Source organism: Moschus berezovskii, chromosome 2 (genome assembly GCF_049115385.1).
Source record: "Moschus berezovskii isolate FMDL1 chromosome 2, NW_MosBer_1.0, whole genome shotgun sequence".
NCBI classification, from domain to species: Eukaryota; Metazoa; Chordata; class Mammalia; order Artiodactyla; family Moschidae; genus Moschus; species Moschus berezovskii.
In genome coordinates, this window is record NC_142461.1 from 4520720 (window position 1) to 4542153 (window position 21434).

General features: G+C 38.9%; 1 protein-coding gene across 7 annotated transcripts in view; it reads right to left on the bottom strand.

Moving 5' to 3' along the window:
* The window catches only part of EIF4G3 (eukaryotic translation initiation factor 4 gamma 3), a 370046-nt gene that overhangs the window by 77594 nt on the left and 271018 nt on the right, over positions 1–21434 (bottom strand). For 6 of the 7 annotated variants that reach the window (XM_088843307.1, XM_088843302.1, XM_088843301.1 and 3 more), the window contains 3 exons: positions 11036–11124; positions 3972–4218; positions 1530–1663 (listed from right to left, as the gene is read on the bottom strand). In XM_088843307.1, coding sequence (XP_088699433.1) covers positions 1530–1663; positions 3972–4218; positions 11036–11124 — 470 coding nt within the window. The remainder of the gene's footprint in view (positions 1–1529; positions 1664–3971; positions 4219–11035; positions 11125–21434) is intronic. The other variant, XM_088843294.1, reaches the window with a different exon arrangement.

Genomic DNA, 21434 nt, shown 5'->3' on the forward strand with positions numbered 1-21434 from the left:
GACGACGGAGAGTGAGATGGCTGGATGGCATCACCGACTCTGTGGACATGAGTTTGAGTGTACTCCGGGAGTTGGTGATGGACAGGGAGGCCTGGCGTGCTGTGATTCATGGGGTCGCGGAGAGTCGGACACGACTGAGCGACTGAACTGAACTGAACTGAAGCAGCTATAGGGATTCTCAATAAGAACTGGATCTCACTCAGTAAGAAAGTTACCAACTACACTTAGGGATTAACAGTTCCTCTATAAAATGAGAGCTTAGTCACCAGAACTGGTTCATCACTGATGTATGTAAAATTATTCTGGCAAATATACACCTGACTTTACATCTTTAAATTGATGAACAGATGAAATAAACACTGACTGTACTAATTTTCTGTATGAACCATTAAGATCAGATGTAAAGAAAAAGGGTACCTATCTATTTGAACAGGATTAAAGACTCATCCTCCTATAAGTATCTACTGGAGAAATTCTGAGTTATATACTATTTGAATTATATTTCCTCCCACTTAAGTTTGATCTGCCAAATACTTATCTAGGTTTCTGACCTAGCTTCAATGCTACTATAATTCCCTACTGAGATTTTAGCAGAGTGCATCAACAGGTCTACATCTCCTTAAGCGTAATAGACCAAAAGACACACAATTTCCACCTTATCTCTAGGAAATAGCTGTAATAATCCAACAATAAATTTAAAAACTTTACCACTCAAATATGAGCCAAACCCCATAATTACTATGAGCTATAGGAAACCTAAGACCCAATAATGCTTAATGAAACATTTAATTCAAATGTCACTTTAACAATTTCTAAAAAGTGCTCATGCTGCTGCTGCTAAGTCACTTCAGTCGTGTCCGACTCTGTGTGACCCCATAGAAGGCAGCCCATCAGGCTCCCCCGTCCCTGGGATTCTCCAGGCAAGAACACTGGAGTGGGTTGCCATTTCCTTCTCCAATGTGTGAAAGTGAAAAGGGAAAGTGAAGTCGCTCAGTCATGTCTGACTCGTAGCGACCGCATGGACTGCAGCCTACCAGGCTCCTCCGTCCATGGGATTTTCTAGGCAAGAGTACTGGAGTGGCTTGCCGTTGCCTTCTCCGAAAAAGTGCTCATACTTCACATATTATGGGGGCTACCCCGGAAGCTCAGTGGTAAAGAATCCATCTGCAATGCAGGAGATCCCTGTTTGATTCCTGGGTTGGGAAGATCTGCTGGAGAAGGGACAGGCTACCCACTCCAGTATTCTTAGGGTTCCCTGGTGGCTCAGACAGTAAAGAATCCACTTGTAAGGCGGGAGACCTAGGTTCGATCTGTGGGTTGGGAAGATCCCCTGGAGAAGGGAATGGCTACCCATTACAGTACTCTGGCCTGGAGAATTCCATGGACAGATGAGTCTGACAGGCTACAGTCAATGGGGTCACAAAGAGTTGGACACGACTGACTTTCACTTTATTTTCACATATTTGCCCTGATAGTTAAAAACCAGTTCCCACCAAAACAACATAGCTTTCTCTGAGTGCTCAGCTTACCTTGTCAAGAACCACATCACTGATGGGAGGCAGGCCCTCTGGTTTCTGAATACATGCTGGCATGAACTGGAAATCCAGCAAAAACTCCCTGTCATACTGTTTCTTGCCTTCCGAATCAGGAGGCTTCCAGGATTCTAAAAATAGGAAAGCAGGCAGACAAGAATCTATAAGGTCACTGTATGTATATCCAGCAAGAACATAAGCTGACTCCAATATTTCCTCTCATCGTATACAAACAAAACCACAAAGAAATCAATGAGCTCCAGTCAGAAAACGTCATGGGAAGATTTAAACTGTTATCTGTTCTTTATCCCTTCTGGATACCTCTGGAGAGTTATCTGAAGTAAGGTGCTACAGGATCCATTTCATTTACACTTAAGCAGACTTTGGTAAGGGACATGAATAATCTTCATTAAATAAATCAAGTCATTTTTATAAATAGTTTTTAAAAGTTGTACTCCATTTACAGTTATTACAAAATACTGGCTGTATTTCCCATGTTGTACAATACATCTTTGTAGACCATCTTATGCTCCATAGTTTATATATAATACTTTTGGTTTCCTGCAAAAGGAGGATACTTTGGAATGTTACTATGGAGAGGGAAAAAAGGCAAAAGGACATAAAACACAAAACCAAATAACTTATTAAAGATTCTGAAAAGTCTCAGCAGACTATAGATTCCCCCCCTAATTACAGTTTAATCTGAAGAAAATAAAATAATGGATCTGCTTGCTGAGCCAACTAAACTGGGAAAGGACATATACCTTTGTCCAAGAATCCTGTCACTAAACATATGCTTAGCTAATACTTTTCATATGAATATTAAAGTAGTTTTTAACCACAGTACTTATTTTGCTACTATTATTATTATTTCAGCTATCATTAACAATCCTATCATAATATAAAGCTGGAAAATTTCTTGAAATTTTTATTGTTACTAAGATGAAGTCACAGTTTTTTCTTTTAATTAACAAAACACTCATCAAAATCAGGCCCCAGATCAGCTCATGATAGCACACTGTATCTTGCTTTATCTTAGTGGTTCTTAATATACAAGTCATAGACTGATGGAAGCTATGTGAGAATTCTGCAGATATTTTACTACATTATACACAATTAAGATCTGAATTTTGAATTGCCTTTCCCCCCGCTATTGCTGATGGTGTATATAACAGAGGCAAAAAGCAGTTAGTCAGTCAGTATAGTTGGGGCTGCTAGCTGTGCACTTTATCCTTGCCAAACTGAAGGCTAAAAATATAATTTACACAGTCCTAAAAATGACAACAGCGATTCAATCCCTGAAGAAGGACTGGTGGTAGTCCAAGTGCTTCGTGATACAAGCCTAGATCTTTAGGAGAAATTTCAGCATTTTGAGCCCTAAGGTTAAAAACAAAATTTACAATAGAATAACCTTACAATTTCATAAGGCCCATTCCAAGTATTTCACTGGTAGTGTTTTCACTAAATATTAATGATCAGTATATGAAGATGGGATCAATCAAAGGCTTTCAAAAATTTCTGACAACTCACAATAAGAAATATAGTGATTTCATGACCCTGAACAAACACACATATATATAAAGTTAAAAAAAAATTTCCATACTGCATGTAATGCAGTGACAATTTTTATTCTATTCTTTAACAATGTTGGTTGTAACTCACTAAAATAATTTCACAACCTATTAAATGGGTTAAAATCAGAAGTTTGAAGAATACCGGTCAAGATTATTTCTGAGGCCTGGTATTTTACATTCAAACCCTACCTCACGCAGAAGTCTCTTCAGATTTGGTGGACTAAGAAAACCATTTCGCCTAACCCCAGCTTTCTCCACATGTCCATGGAAAAACTATCAGGAAATCTGAAAGCCAACCATGGTTTACATAGCATAGGGACAGAGGTTTAGCGCATCTGATGGTATCTAAAGGTGAAAGATCCTCTAGAGTTTATCATATATCTTATAGGGCACTTCCACATCGCTGTTGCTTAATAACTTAGTATACTGATTCTGACGTCCTACTGAAGTTCAGTTCTACAGAGTGATTTCCATCAACAAAGTTCCAACTTCCTGAAACAAATATACTATCTCAAGGAACGTGGTCACCATATCTGAAACATCTCTTTCAATTAAAATGAATAAATTAAATTTCTCTTGTCAAATTTTACCAGCTTAGCACTAACTGATTTCCTCTGCCAGTAGTTCTTCCAATGCCAGTGAAAGCAGAGTACCAGCTAGCATCAGGTATCACTTCCGCCAACAAAGGACTCTGGATTTGCCAGTCAGTCAAGTATGCCTGCTGATTTATTCTGTAAATACTACACTGTGATCAGCCTCTTCCTTCCATCCAGTATTTCTTTAGGAGGAGGCAACATTTCTCTAAGTTGCAGTAGAGTGAAGAGGAGAACAAAAAACAGACACAGGAAGACAGGGATCAACTTACCTGATTTAAATGGGAATGTGACCCCTTCACCAGAACTATCAGTGGAGCCTGAATTAGCATCTATTCCTTCACCCTCAGAAACACTCTCAGCACCATTACGTACAGGCTCAGCTTCTTCTCCATTTTCTTCCACAGTTTTCATGTTTTTTAGGTCAGAGGGGTCTCTTTCAGGATGAAACCCTTGGCTCATTTTATCCTGTTCAGATTCAAGTATTTTGTCACCTGAAAGCTCCTCTTCAGCTTTAGGCTAAAGCATAAGTGAACACAGAGGTTATATTCTTTTCACTGTGTGTAAATACACATGAAGACCCACACTTATCCCCTCAAAAAAGCATAAGAAAACATATCATTCAAGATAAGGATGTCTGTGTTCAGCTTATGGTACTAGAATGGTAAGTTTATTTAAAACACTTTTCTCATTTCATCTCCTGGGATAAAGCAGACAATTCCAACGGCTATTGAAATGCCTTTAACATGCCTAATGAAATCTAAATATACCAAAGTTTAAAAAGGAAAGAACTGTTAATCCCTGGAACTTGATGGACATGAAAGAGTTCTAGTCAGAATCTAAATCAAGCACTCCTACCCTTGCCACTAACGCTCAGCAAATATAAAAAGAAACACTAGAGGGTATGTTCTGTGTTGTCCTCTGGCTGTGGAAAAAGAGTTCAATGAACAGTTTAAAGTGTCTAACTCCAACAAAGCTGACCATCGCTCTTTTAATAAGGAGGTCACTTGTTGGTTAAAATCTATTTTGTCTGTTGGTTCTTTGAATTCTCTGAGATTGTGACCTTATTCAAATCATACTGGCACAAATTCTCCCAGGGAGAAATCTGGGTTCCAGTGCATCCTATCCTTAAAAGGCAAAATGGAATTAAACTTATTCACCAGATTATTTCTGACCATCTCAGTTTCAGACACAACAACAACAATGTATTACCTGAGGTCCATACCAACCATCAAAACTCCTTGAGTCAAAGTTCTCAACGAACTTTAAAAGTCTTTCTTTTTCATTAAAGGAAACACTCTGAAAACAATCTTTTGAAAGAAGCACTCAGAGGAAATAGGAACTTACTACAAATTCCAGTTGATAAATTCACATTAGGAGAGCCAAATGAGAGGCTCTATTGAATTGGCTGAACAGAGGATGGTATAAAAAAATGTCATATACACCAGGAAGTAGTTACCCCAACTGATTTATGAAAAAAAATTTTTAATAGTTGCAAACCCTGCTTTGTTATTAAGTGAAATATTATAAAAGATATAATACTAATAAATTTTCTTCTACTAACATCAGATTGAAGACAAGAGGAGAAGGGAATGACAGAGAATGAGATGGTGGGATGGCATCACTGACTCAATGGACATGAGTTTGAGCATGTTTGAGTTTGACTATCTCTTGGGAGATAGTGAAGGACAGGGAAGCCGGAAGTGCTGCAGTCCATGGGGTTGCAAAGAGTCACTCAGCAACTGAACAACAAAACAATCAGATCATGAGGAAAAGACGCTGGATTTTAAAATGTTATCAACAGAAACAGATGGTTTTAAGGCCGTGTTTTCTAAAATGGAAATAAAACGTTCGTGCAAACACACCCACACACATACTTCCTCGTTCCTCCAACAAGACAAGCACGGAAATCATCAGAAGACAGACATACAAAATGCGAACAAAAATAAATGCTGACAATGATTTATCAATATTTTTACAAAACATGGCAGAAAGTGAGGCATCTTTTATGTTTTAGGAAAAACTGATCTACCAAGTTTGAATCATACATTAGCAGCCTCATTTTTTCTTATTCTATACTCAACTATAATCTACATTCAAAACTTCCCTGTAATACCACCTTATGATTAACTAATCAGGGTCACCAAGATCTTGGGCTTCCCTGATCGCTCAGTTGGTAAAGAATCTGCTTGCAACGCAGGAGACTGGCTCAATTCCTGCAGAAGGGATAGGCTACCCACTCCAGTATTCTTGGGATGCCCTTGTGGCTCAGCTGGTAAATAATCTGCCTGCAACGCAGGAGACCTGGGTTCAATCCCTAGGTTGGGAAGAGCCCCTGAAGAAGAGAAAGGCTACCCACTCCAGTATTCTGGCCTGGAGAATTCCATGGACTGTATAGTCTATGGGTTTGAAAAGAGCTGAACATGACAGAGCGACCTGCACTTTCAGTTTCTTTCATCAAGATCTTTAATAAATTGGCATGTGAGTCTGCAAATAGTTCTTAAAACTTACTACAGAATAGTTTAACCACATTACACATCATACAGAATTCTTATTTCAGGTCCTGGAAAGGTGAGAAAATGCTATATTTTAGACAGAAAAGTTTATTGAGTCATCTTCTCTGTACCTAAAGTCAACAACAATAGACAATCTGTTGGATATAAACAAAGGATGCAATACTGAGAAAGTCCATTTCTAACTGGAAAAGAAAAAGTATAAAGAAACTTGGCCTATGAATGACAAACCGTATTTCAGAACACAAAGAACCAATGCAGTGTCTGAGGCACACTGTTAGATAGGATATTTCTCAAGGGAATCCACAAAAAAAACCAGTTCATTAAATATTTGATGATTACTTTTCCTTTAGCAGGATGGATTTCTATTCAACTAGTTTATAATTATCTAACCATTCTTGAATTGTTTATCCAGAAAACCAGATTGAAAAAAGAAAGTACTTTATTGGCTAGACTGTCAAAGCAAACATTTTTACAGGAACTTAATAAATAAGAATTTAGTTAACAAAACTGTCTGCTTAATGCAAGAGTTTTTTATGTGACAGAAAGTCAGACTGACAATTACATATGTAATGATGGATGAAATATCCAAAAAGTTTTAAACACATTTTTGGTTGCCTTGAATAACAATTTTACGATGAATCATCCTTCATGCTCTCTCTTTAGGTTGTAATTTAAAGAATTTGGTTAAATACTTGCAATGATGTAACAACTCAATATACAACCTAAAATATGCTGATCCCTGAAAACCACTCTTTTAAAGGCGGAGAGAAACCTGAGAAAAAGACAGCACGACGGTCAATGAAAAGTGAGGACAATGATAACCAACATTTACTAAACTACTCACTTTGCCGACAAAGGTCCGTCTGTCAAAGCTGTGGTTTCTCCTGTGGTCACGCATGGATGTGAGAGCTGGACCATAAAGAAAGCTGAGGACCAAAGAATTGATGCTTCTGAACTGTGGTGTTGGAGAAGACTCTTGAGAGTCCCTTGGACTACAAGGAGCTCCAACCAGTCCATCCTAAAGGAGATCAGTCCTGAATATTCATTGGAACAACTGATGCTGAAGCTCGAATATTTGGCCCTCTAATGTGAAGAACTGACTCATTAGACAAGCCCCTAATGCTGGGAAAGATTGAAGGCAGAAGGAGAAGGGGATGACAGAGGATGAGATGGTTGGATGGCATCACTGACTCAATGGACATGAGTTTGTGCAAGCCTTGGGAGTTGGTGATGGACAGGGAAGCCTGCCATGCTGCAGTCCATGGGGTCGCAAAGAGTCAGACATGACTGAGCGACTGAACTGAACTGACTCTAGTAAATGCTTAATTTTAGAAAGACAAGGGACTAGGATTTCTGGAAAAAGTATGCGTGCAAATGACCAAATATCTTAGGTTAAGAAAACAGTGACTGGTTCAAAATGAGCCTAAACAATTCTCGTGCATGAAGAGCAATAATCTAAAGCAGGTTCAGCAAATTATGGACCCTGGGCCAATAGCGGGCTCCTCACCCACTTTTGCGGAGGAAGGCAATGGCAAGCCACTCCAGTACTCTTGCCTAGAAAATCCCATGGATGGAGGAGCCTGGTAGGCTGCAGTCCGTGGGGTTGCTAAGGGTCGGACACGACTGAGCAACTTCACTTTCACTTTTCACTTTCACATTGGAGAGGGAAATGGCAACCCACTCCAGTGTTCTTGCCTGGAGAATCCCAGGGACGGGGGAGCCTGGTGGGCTTCTGTCTATGGGGTCACACAGAGTCGGACACGACTGAAGTGACTTGGCAGCAGCATCAGCACCCACTTTTGTACTGTGCTCAAGGTAAGGATATGTTTGTGTACACTTGTAACTTTGGAAAAATATTTCAAAGAAGAATATTTTATGAAATGAGTATTACATAAAATTCAAATTTCAATGTTCACCAACAAACTTTCACTGAAATATAACCACTCATTCATTTATACATTGTCCATGGTTGCTTGGGGCTACAGGGGTAGAGCTGAGAAACTGCCACAGGGACTCTGTGGCAAAGCCTGAACTAGTTACAATCTGGACTGTTACACAGGACAAGTTCATCAACCCCTGACCTAAAGATGAGGATGAAAATCTGGACACATAGGAATGGTGACCTACCTATTTAATATTCAATAATGCTTTTAAAAATGCAACAGGGCAAAGGAACATAAAGTACAATAAAAGAAAGTGAATAAATTACAGCTGACTAAAGATAAACCCATTTGTGAAGCTCTTACAGCCATACCAGGAATGTATGCGATTCCCTTGCCTCTGGAAGGTATTTTATTCTTTGTAGGAGCAACATTTTCTTGTTCAGCTGCAAAAGGAGTGCAGTAACTATTTGCACCTCTATAATTTATTGCCAATTCTTACTCCTGATAACCACAATGAAATCACACCCATGAAACCTTTTAGAGGTTGCTATGGGACTAACTGTGACATCAACAGAGCGTCATGTAAGAGCAATGGCAGGACACGGAGAAGTGACAAAGGGGCGCTGTGAGCAGCCTAAAGAGGGTAAGAGTTACAACCAGATGGAAAAGTGTCATAAAACAAATGCATTGAAAGTTATTTAAAGATGATTTCCACATTTTAATGTTATCATCTTAAACATTCAAGGAAAATTATTTTAATAAAGTAGACATACGAACTCAAAAAGAAAAAGAAAGAAAGAAACATGGGAACTGTTTATATTACTCTTCTTTAACAGCCTCAGTATATAACAATAGAAATATTGAGACTAGAGACTATGAAATTGGTAGAGCACTGCCTAGGGCGAAATCTGCCCGTGATTCTTCTTCACATCCTAGCCTGGACTTGGTGCACAGTACCCTACAGCAAAAGCCAGGCCTTAGTTCAAACCATATGTGAAAAGTCATGCTACTGGGATGCAGGGAAAGGACAGCAGATTCAGAATCCGTTTCCTTAAAATACTCTTGATGGTTTGACAGCTAATAGGCACTTAAGAAAAAAACCAAAACCACTTAAAACAAAAAAAAGATTAGTTTTTACATGTGGTAATATAAGGGAAAAAATAACAACACTTATTTCTGCTATTTGAGAAGAGGTATTTTAAAAAGAAACAAGAATTCAGGAATCGAGCTGCAGGAGCTGCTTGTATATTTTGGAGATTAATCCTTTATCAGTTGCTTCATTTGCTATTATTTTCTCCCATTCTGAAGGCTGTCTGTTCACCTTGCTTATAGTTTCCTTTGCTGTGCAGAAGCTTTTGATTTTAGCTAGTTCCCATTTGTTTATTTTTGCTTTTATTTCCAATATTCTGGGAGGTGGGTCTTGGAGGATCCTGCTGTGATTTATGTCGGAAAGTGTTTTGCCTACGTTCTCCTCTAGGAGTTTTATAGAATCTGGTCTTACATTTAGCTCTCTAATCCATTTTGAGTTTATTTTGGTGTATGGTGTTAGGAAGTGTTCTAGTTTCATTCTTTTACAAGTGGCTGACCAGTTTTCCCAGCACCACTTGTTAAAGAGACTGTCTTTTGTCCATTTTATATTCTTGCTTCCTTTGTCGAAGATAAGGTGTCCATAGGTGCGTGGATTTATCTCTGGGCTTTCTATTTTGTTCCATTGATCTATATTTCTGTCTTTATGCCAGGACCCAATCAAAAAATGGGCCAAAGAACTAAACAGACATTTCTCCAAAGAAGACATAAAGATGGCTAACAAACACATGAAAAAATGCTCAACATCCCTCATAATCAGAGAAATGCAAATCAAAACCACAATGAGATACCATTTCACACCAGTCAGAATGGCTGCTATCCAAAAGTCTACATGCAATAAAAGCTGGAGAGGGTGTGGAGAAAAGGGAACCCTCTTACACTGTTGGTGGGAATGCAAACTAGTACAGCCACTATGGAGAACAGTGTGGAGATTCCTCAAAAAACTGGAAATAGAACTGCCATATGATCCAGCAATCGCACTCCTGGGCATACACACCGAGGAAACCAGAATTGAAAGAGACACATATATTCCAATGTTCACTGCAGCACTGTTTATAATAGCCAGGACATGGAAGCAACCTAGATGTCCATCTGCAGATGAATGGATAAGAAAGCTTTGGTACATATACACAATGGAGTATTTTTCAGCCATCAAAAAGAACGCATTTGAATCAGTTTTAATGAGGTGGATGAAATTGGAGCCAATTATACAGAGTGAAGTAAGCCAGAAAGAAAAACATCAATACAGTATACTAACGCATATATATGGAATTTAGAAAGATGGTAACCTTAACCCTGTATACGAGGCTGCAAAAAAGACATAGGTATATAGAACAGTCTTTGGGACTCTGTGGGAGAGGGTGAAGGTGGGATGATTGGGGAGAACGACATTGTAGCATGTATCTTATCATATGTGACCAGTCCAGGTTCAACGCATGATACAGGATGCTTGGGGCTGGTGCACAGGGATGACCTGGAGGGAGGATATGGGTAAGAGGGAGGTGGGAGGCGGGTTCAAGAAAGGGAACACATGTACACCCGGGGCGGATTCGTGTCAATGTATGGCAAAACCAACCAATATATTAATGTAAGGTAATTTGCCTCCAATAAAACAAATTAAAAAATAAATAAATAAATAAAAAAGAAACAAGAATTCAGAAAAACTGAATAAGCTACTAACAACCTTTAAAAAATTCTTTAAATGGATTTGAAAAAAGAAAATCAGACTCTGAGCTTGACATATTTGTTGGAAAACAGTATCTCAAGAAAAAGTTATAAACACACACTTTTCTGAGAAAACAGCAGCACTGTTCTAAAGATGAGCTGAAGATATTTACTGCTGTCCCTTACCTCCGATCCTACCTCTAACAACTCTTCAGTGGCTCGGGTCCGGTCTTTTGGTTTCTTCCACATCTTTGGTGCAGGTATAGCTGTCTGAGCTGAAATAGAAGAGCAGGCTGCCATTACTTCCCACTGCAAAAATTGAAAATATTAGGTCTAAATGATACCTCTATTCAAATTTAGCAAAAAAAGGGCTTCCTGCACAGTCAGGAGACAGATGGATGGTAAGTGAAGAACTGTGTAATTGCGGCCCAAAGACTGCAAGGGCAAATCTCTTAGGCACAAATTGTTCACATCGGCTCATATAGCCTTCAAACAGTGGCCTAAGTTCCTCCTATTTCATGGTTAGGACATACCAAGCCACATAATTCACCATGAGGTGAGTATCTATATAAGAAACTGGGCTATCAGCCAATTCTAGACTTGGGCCTGTTTCTATTGTTAATTGACTATGTGATCTTAAGCAAGTAACACTTCTCAGGTACTAGCATATTCAACTATAAAGTGTAAGACTAAGATTAGATGATTGGGCTTCCCTGGTGGCTCAGAGGTTAACGCGTCTGCCTCCAAAGCGGGAGACCTGGGTTCGATCCCTGGGTTGGGAAGATCCCCTGGAGAAGGAAATGGTAACCCACTCCAGTATTCTTGCCTGGAGAATACCATGGATGGAGAAGCCTGGTAGGCTACAGTCCACGGGGTCACAAAGAGTCGGACATGACTGAGCGACTAAACAGAACAGAACAGAACAGAACAAGGTGCCTTTATGGAGAAGGCAACGGCAACCCACTCCAGTACTCTTGCCTGGAAAATCCCATGGACGGAGGAGTCTGGTAGGCTGCAATCTATGGGGTCGCTAAGAGTCAGAAACGACTGAGCGACTTCACTTTCAATTTTCACTTTCATGCATTGGAGAAGGAAATGGCAACCCACTCCAGTGTTCTTGCCTGGAGAATTCCAGGGACGGGGGAGCTTGGTGGGCTGCCGTCTATGAGATCGCATAGAGTCGGACACTACTGAAGCCAACTTAGCAGCAGCAGAAGTAGCAGCAAGGTGCCTTTAAGTCACAAAAAATACTAAATTCTATATTTTGATTTAAAAAGGACAGCAAAAGTATACTTTGATAAAGATTTCATTGGACAGGCAGCACTTGCACAATGCCGAGTTCTCACTTCACATCAATACCATGGGCCTATCCTTTCATATGGCTGGGGTGAAAATTAAGGAAGAAATAAGTAATGTGTTTTTCCTGGCTGTGCTGCACGCCTTGTAGGATCTTAGTTCCCTGACCAGGGATTGAACCCAGGCATGACTCCTAACCACTGAACCACCAGGAATTCCCCGGAACATAATTTTTATTGACTTATTCTACTGTATCAGAAGTTCCACATGGAAACCTAAGCTTACAAAGAATTTTTAAAAATTTACTTGGCTTACAAAGTCCACAAAATCAACTTTTGGACGTACAATTTAAAGATACTTGGAACATCAGAAAGCAAATAAAACATGTTTTAAAAGATCCCACAGAAGGCAGTCAGTGGTGCAGAATAGTCAAGAATCTGCCTGCAATGCAAGAGACCTGGGTTTGATCCCTGGGTTGGGAAGATCCCCCAGAAAAGGGACTGGCACCCCTTCCAGTATTCTTGCCTGGAAAATTCCATGGACAGAAGAGCCTACAGTCCATGGGGTCACAGAACTGGACATGACTGAGTGACTTCAGACGAGACCAGAAGGCGGCACGAGTCAAAAGCAAGCAGTGAGGTTCTGAGGCAGATGGGAAGGGAGGGGAGGGAGTCAAAGAAAGGCCACTTATAAATATACAGACGCTACCCAGAGTGAATGAACACAAAGCCGAAGGAACAACCTAATCTAATTCCTGACAGAAATAAAAGGTCGCACTGAGACGAAACCAATCTCTCTGGGTGATTCAAATCTTTTTTGGAAGAATGGTACAATATAAACGCTCACACTGGTTTTGGGAACAAGGAAAAAGAGACATTTAATAATCTCAAAACTATTGCACCATCATAAAAATACTCTGTAAATCTCTTTTATTACTCACTTCTCAAACCAACCTGTCTTTATGCTTCCCTTTACAGACCATATGAACGAGAAAACATTATTAGACCAACGGCTATTCTTCCTTAGCAGCCTACCCAAGGTAAACCATTTTCTCAAAGCATGGAACTCAGATTACAGTAACTACAGGTAGATTTAAATTCACTTTTGCCTCAGTCTTATGAATATGTATATTCAAGTATTAATATTTGTAGGTGTGATATGTGATGGTCTCTCTTCATTTTTTACGGATCTTCTGATTTTATATAACCAGTCTGTTTTATGTGCATCTCTCCAAAATGTTTGTGATTAATTCTGCTTGCATAGAAGAATTATTTTTAAGAATATCAGAGTTTGAGGAACCTGTACATTAAAATTAAAATTTTATTTCATATATACATGAATTCAGCTTTAATTTTTATTCACAGAAAAGGGAAGACCACTTTCTGAAGGATTTGTTAGGATTAAATATAAACTTGGGTATCATTTCCTCTAAACCAAAAAAACCAAAGATGTAGATAAACTTTTCCTTTAAAACTGGATCAAACGAACCCAAGACATTAAAACATTTCTTCCATGGGTAACATTAACACATTTAATATGCTTTTTTAAAAAATCAGCTACTTGCACAGCAAGAATTGTTATTCTGATTAAGCAGCTAAAGTTTTGATTTAAAGTAATTCACAAAAAGAGGTAAGAGAAAGCACATACCTCCTGAGGAGATACTCAGTCTTTTAACAAAGTGGACACAGATACACACTGTGTAAACAGGAGAAGATATCTGCAAATCATGTACCTAATAAGGGGCTAATATTCACAATGTATAAAGAACTCACACAAATCAACAACGAAATCCCAACCAAACTGGTTTAAAATAATGGGCAGAGGATCTGAACACATTTTCCCAAAGACAATATACAGATGGCCCACAGGCACATGAAATATGTTCTGTATCACATATTATCAGGAAAACGCAAATCCAAATCACAAGGAGAGAGCAACTGTACCTGTCAGAAAGGCTATATTGAAAAGATAAGAAATAACAAACACTGGAGAGGATGTGGAGAAAAGGGAACCTTTGGACATTGCTGTTGGGAGTGTAAATTCTTGCAGCCAGTACAGGAAATAGTACAGAGATTTTCCCCAGATTTAAAAACTGAACTACCACACAACCAAGGTATTCCATTTTTGGGTATTTATCTGAAGAATATGGAAACACTAATTTTAAAAAATATATACACCCCTGTATTTAATGCAGCATTATATACAATAGCTTAGATATGGAAACAACCTAAGTGCCCACTGATGGCTAAATGCATAAAGAAGATTCGGGGTATACTGCATGTGCGTGTGTGTGTGCACGCTCTCACTCCCCCCCAACACACACAAATGGACTACTACACAGCCACAGAAACAATGAAGTCCCAGGTGGCTCAATGATAAAGAATTTGCCTGCCAATGCAGAAGACATGGGGGTCAATCCCTGGGTTGGGAAGAGCCCCTGGAGGAAGAAATGGCAACCCACTCTACTATCCTTGCTTGGGGTCACAGAAGAGTTGGACATGACTTAGCAACTAAAGAACAACCATTGGTGACAACAGGAATGGACCCTGCAGGTACTGTGCTAAGTGAAACAAGTCAGATGGAAAAGACAAATACGGTATGATTTCACTCAGGTGTAATATAGAACAAACAAAATACAAACAAACTCACAGACACACAGGACAGGTTTCAATTCAATTCAATTCAGTCGCTCAGTCGTGTCCGACTCTCCACGACCCCATGAATCACAGCACACCAGGCCTCCCTGTCCATCACCAACTCCTGGAGTTCACTCAAACTCATGTCCATCAAGTTGGTGATGCCATCCACCCATCTCATTCTCTGTCGTCCCCTTCTCCTCCCGCCCCCAATCCCTCCCAGCATCAGAGTCTTTTCCAGTGAGTCAACTCGTCGCATAAGGTGGCCAAAGTACTGGAGTTTCAGCTTTAGCATCAGTCCTTCCAATGAACACCCAGGATCGATCTCTCTTAGAATGGACTGGTTGGATCTCCTTGCAGTCCAAGGGACTCTCAAGAGTCTTCTCCAGCACCACAGTTCAAAAGCATCTATTCTTCGGCAATCAGCTTTCTTCACAGTCCAACTCTCACATCCATACATGACCACAGGAAAAACCATAGTCTTGACTAGACGGACCTTGGTTGGCAAAGTAATGTCTCTGCTTTTTAATATGCTGTCTAGGTTGGTCATAACTTTCCTTCCAAGGAGTAAGCGTCTTTTTATTTCACAGCAGCAGTCACCATCTGCAGTGATTGTGGAGCCCCCCAAATAAAGTCTGCTGCTGTTTCCACTGTTTCCCCATCTATTTGCCATGAAGTGATGGGACCAGATGCCGTTCCGTTCCGTTCCATCGCTCAGTCGCGTCCGACTCTTTGCGACCCCATGGACTGTAGCCTACCAGGCTTCTCCGTCCATGGGATTCTCCAGGCAAGAATACCAGAGTGGGTTACCGTTTCCTTCTCCAGGGGATCTTCCCGACCCAGGGATCGAACCCAGGTCTCCCGCATTGGAGGCAGACACTTTAACCTCTGAACCACCAGGGAAGCCAGCCATGATCTTAGTTTTCTGAATGTTGAACTTTAAGCCAACTTTTTCACTCTCCTCCTTTACCAAGAGGCTCTTTAGTTCTACTTGAAGAAATCTTGACAGGGAGATTATTAACCTGGAGTAACCCAATGGATCCAATGTGATCAAAAGGATTCTTTCATGGGGCGGGGGCGAGGGGGGGGAGGCAGGAGAATTGAACAGATAAGAATATGCTGTGTTGCTGGCTTTCAAGATATAGGAAGAGGCCCCAAGGCAAGGAATATATGTATCTCTGAAAGATTGAAAAAGCAAGAGAACAGATTCTCTCACAGAGCTTCCAGAAGAAACACAGACCTGCTGATATCTTGACTTTCAGTGCAACCAAGTTGGGACTCTTGATCTCTCAAATTGTGGTGATCTGTCATAGCATCAACAGGAAAAGGATACAATCATGAATTCTGATTTGCATTGTGGTTAGGTCAGATAATATACCTGCTTTGACTTGAATCCTTTTAAATTTATTAAGACTTGTTTTATGACCCACAACATGGTCGATCTGGGCAAATCGGACATCGGCACTTCTGTATCTGCTGATCAAGCTGGTTGTGTTGTTCAGGTCTTCTCCAGCCTCACTGAATTTCTGTCTACTAGTTCCATCAATTATGTTTTTCTAATTAAGTCAATTCAATGTCACTACTTTTTGATTATGTGAAATGCAGTTAAATATATTAAATAATTAATGATTTTGTATGCTAATTTTAATAGTCACTCATAAATCAGTTTGGATTATTTTTCTCCTCAGTACAAGTCATATATATTCTCATGGTTTCAGTGGTTAATTCTTGCAAACATTTGAGGAAGAAACAATATCAATTCCATGAAACTCTTTCACAATAGTGAAGAGGGACTACTTATTAATTCATTCTCTGAGGTCAGCACCACCATTTACCCACATGTAAAAACACCAGAAAATGATATGCCAGTACCATTTAAGAACTTGATGCAAAAAAAACTACATAAATTTTTAGTAAGTCAAATTCAACAATACGTGAAAAGAGAAACACCTCAAAACCAAGTTTTATCTTAGGAAAGCAAAGCTGGTTTAACATTCAAATGGAAAGTAATTAATAAAGAAAAAAGAAAACTACAACTGTCTCAAGAAATGGAGGAAAAGAACTGATAAAGCCCAACATGTATTTCTGATAGAAATAACAAATTTCTCAGCTAATCAGCAAGAACTTCTTTCATCAGACAATTCAAAACCCTACAGCAAACATCATAATGGTGAAAGACTTTTAGAAAGCTTCCTGAGATCAAGAAAAGGCAAAAATATCTACTTTCACCACTTCCATTCAACACTGTACTGCAGATTCTAGCTAGTGTATTAAGTTAAGAAAAAGAAATAAAGGTCGCACAGAGTCGGACACGACTGAAGTGACTTAGCAGCAGCAGCAGCAGCAGTTAGATATGAAGTAAAACTGTCTTTCTTCACATAAGACATATTTATGTAGAAAACCCAAAGAAAATCCTTTGGATTTTACAAAAATGCTAATAATTGTGAATTTTAGTAAGCCTGCAGAATATGAGTAAAAAAGTCTCCTGTATTGTCATATTTAGTTGTGAAAAATAAAAACAAATAAAAATACCATTTACAATAGCCATCAAAAGACACGAATCTGACAAAATTATAAAACCTCTGTATATGAAAATTTTCAAGACATTCCTGAGTGAATTAAAGAAGACAGACTTAAATGTCAAAACATATCATGTTACTGGGTCAGAAGACTCAATATTGTAAGATATCAATTTTATCTATAGATTCAACACAAACCAAATCAAATATCAACAGGTTTTACAGAGAAAAAATTGTAGGAAAAACCTGACTCTAAAATTAACACAGAAAAGCAAAGGACCTAGAATGGCCAAAAAAAATTGAAAATGAAAAAACTGAAGGACCTAATGCTATCTGATTTCAAGAGTTATTACAAGCCTCAGAAACCATGACAGTGTGGTACTGGTATCAAAAAAGCCAACTAGATCAACAGAAAAAAAAAAAAAGAGAGAATTCAGAAACAGACCCATATGTAACCTGTACAACACATTTCTGGAAGTTGTAAAAGAAATAAACCAGAAAAAGAATAGCCTAAAATTCTTGTACATTACTGGTGGGGATATAAAATGGCATAAATACTTGGAAAGTATTTTGCAGTTTCTTTAAAAGAAAAAAGAACTAACTCCAGGAGTTGGTGAAGGACAGGGAAGCCTGGGTGCTGCAGTCCACGGGGCTTCAAAGAGTCAGACACAACTGTGTGAGTGAACACAACAAAAATCAAACATACGCTTACATACGATTCAGTCATTCTAGTCTAGTTATTTACTCAAGAGAAATGATAGCATATGTCCATGCAAAGTTTTAAATATGGTGCTCACAGCAATTTTATTTGTAATAGCCCCAAACTGGAAACAACCCAAATGTCCACCAATAGGTGAACAAGTTGTGGTACATCCACAATGTGTCAACAGCTTTTAAAAACGAGTCGTTATCTCATGTGCTAAAGTATGGACATACTTGATGTGTACAAGAAACCAGACAGAACAGTTTATGGGTTCTGATTTCATTTATATAAAATTCTAAAAAATGCAAACTGATTTATAGTAATACAAAGCAGATCAGTGCTTGCCTGGGGACTGAGGTGAGGATAGTACAGGACAGAAGGATTTATAAACAGGAGGAAACTTTCTGAAGCAATAAATATGTTCATTATATTGATGGTTATAATGGCTTCATGAGTATGTACAGATGTCAAAACTAATCAAATATACTTTCAATATGTATACATTAATTTTATATCAAATATCCTTCAATAAAAGTGTTAAACTACTGTGGGTGGTTTCTAAAGTAAATAAAACGTAAGCATATCTATGTATGTCATGAATCTGAAAAATCACAGTGTTTTTAAAGACTTAAAAAACAGCATAGATAGTATTATTCCATTTATGGAAAGAAACAGAAATCTATAGACCCAAGTAATGGGATTCCAAGGGTCTTTTTTCTTCATCCTAACTTTTGCTGCTTTTACCTTTTAATTTTCTTCTTTTAAAAAATGTCAAAAATATCTTTTGAAATAAATATAAAGTAATATCCCTTTCCAGCAACTAGCGAGTTCTAATTGCCTCAGCTGAACAGAGCGAACAATCTCTGGTATACGGTCTGCCATACCTTGTGGCTCATGCAAATAATCATGATAAAATACATAGGTTTATTTTAAATTTAAAAAAATAGGGTCGAACTATACAAGTTACTTTGCAAAATGCTTTATTTTTCCCTTAACTTTCTATGTAAACCTCTCCAGGTTATGACACAGCTCTGTCTCACTCATCAGTGACACGATATCCCACAGCATGTATACACCATTGCTCTTGAGAAGCCTCACACTTTTTGCCCTTTTCCTTGCTACAAAACCCACTTCTAGACCTCTAAAAGTACCTACTGGTACTTCCTCCTCGCTCACCTTCCCAAAGCACAAACACATAAGCATGTATTTTAACAGATGCTGCCACACTGCATTCCAAAAGGGTAAAAGTAATTCGCATTCCTACCACACATACATGAGTGTTGGATTTCTTCTATTCTCATAGGTATTGATATTATATCTGCCAAACTAATAGCTAAAAATGGTATTTCAACACTCACTAGGAAGGGGTGTGCATTTTTCCTATTTTAATTGACAATATTTCATCCTTTACTCAATATTCCACTAGATTGTTGGTTTGTTTAAACCTGCATATACTCCATAAATAAATTAACCTTTAACATCTGTTGCCTTTTAATTTTCTTTTGTCCCAAAATTCAAAATTTTATTGCAATTTTATAATGAATTTTCTGTAATGAACATGTATTATGTTTATAAACAATATCAACAAAAATGCCATGAAAAAACATATCTATTTTAATAAATTCAAAATAAAGGCCAGGAAAAGTCTTCTTTTTTGATAATGTCTCAAATATTTATCAATGTGCCACTTTAAAACCCCAAGGCTTTTAAATGGATTCATTTGACTTTTAAATAGTCTCACAATCTTTACGACCATATCTTTCTCTAGTTTAATATGTTTCTGAGAATATTAAAGATAGAAATTTAGCTTTTACCTTATAGTCAAAAGCAAACTCACCAGTGGTAAAAATTTTACTAGTAACCCACTTAACATACCTTTGCTATTCTATACAATCAAAGACTTGGAACAAATTGAGAATGCATTATTTAGAATCTGAGCTCTTTAAAGATAAGAACTGCATCTTACTGGTCTCCTTTGTATATCCAGCATCTAATACAGTACTGTGGTGGTGGTTTAGTCACTAAGTCGTGTCTGACTCTTGCGACCCCATGGACTGTAACCTGCCAGGCTCCTCTGTCCGTGGGAATTCCCCAGGCAAAAATACTGGAGTGGGTTGCGATTTCATTCTCCAGGGCTAATACAGTATATGCGCACCTAAAATCTATTAATCAACAAATGCCCTGCAATCAAAATTAAATCGAAAGTTAATGACTCTCTACAACAATAAACACTAATTTGGTCTTTTTGTATGTTCAAGCTGGTTTTAGAAAAGGCAGAGGAACCAGAGATCAAATTGCCAACATCCGCTGGATCATGGAGAAAGGAAGAGAGTTCCAGAAAAACATCTATTTCTGCTTCATTGACTATGCCAAAGCCTTTGACCGTGTGGATCACAATAAACTGTGGAACATTTTGAAAAAGATGGCAATACCAGACCACCTGACCTGCCTCTTGAGAAACCTGTATGCCGGTCAGGAAGCAAGTTAGAACTGGACATGGAATAACAGACTGGTTCCAAATAGGAAAAGGAGTACGTCAAGGCTGTATACTGTCACCCTGCTTTTTTAACTTCTATGCAGAGTACATCATGAGAAATAATGGGCTGGAAGAAGCACAAACAGGAATCAAGATTGCTGGGAGAAATATCAATAACCTCAGATATGCACATGACACGACCCTTATGGTAGGAAGTGAAGAGGAACTAAGAAGCCTCTTGATGAAAGTGAAAAGAGGAGAGTGAAAAAGTTGACTTAAAGCTCAACATTCAGAAAACTAAGATCACGGCATCTGGTCCCATCACTTCATGGGAAACAGATGGGGAAACAGTGTCAGACTTTATTTTTTTGGGCTCCAAAATCACTGCAGATGGTGACTGCAACCATGAAATTAAAAGACGCTTACTCCTTGGAAGGAACGTTATGACCAACCTGCTGGTGCTGCTGCTAAGTCACTTCAGTCGTGTCTGACTCTGTGTGACCCCACAGACGGAGGCCCACCAGGCTCCCCCGTCCCTGGGATTCTCCAGGCAAGAACACTGGAGTGGGTTGCCATTTCCTTCTCCAATGTGTGAAAGTGAAAAGTGAAAGTGAAGTTGCTCAGTCGTGTCCGACTCTTAGCGACCCCACGGACTACAGCCTACCAGGCTCCTCCATCCATGGGATTTTCTAGGCAAGAGTACTGGAGTGGCTTGCCATTGCCTTCTCCGATGACCAACCTAGACAGCGTATTAAAAAGCAGAGACATCACTTTGCCTACAAAGGTCTATATAGTCAAGAAAATGGTTTTTCCAGTAGTCATGTACGGATGTGAGAGCTGGACAATAAAAAAGGCTGAGCACTGAAGAATTGATGCTTTCGATCTGTGGTGCTGAAAAAGACTCTTTTCAGTGCCTTGGACAGAAAGGAGATCATCAAGCCAGTCAATTCGAAGG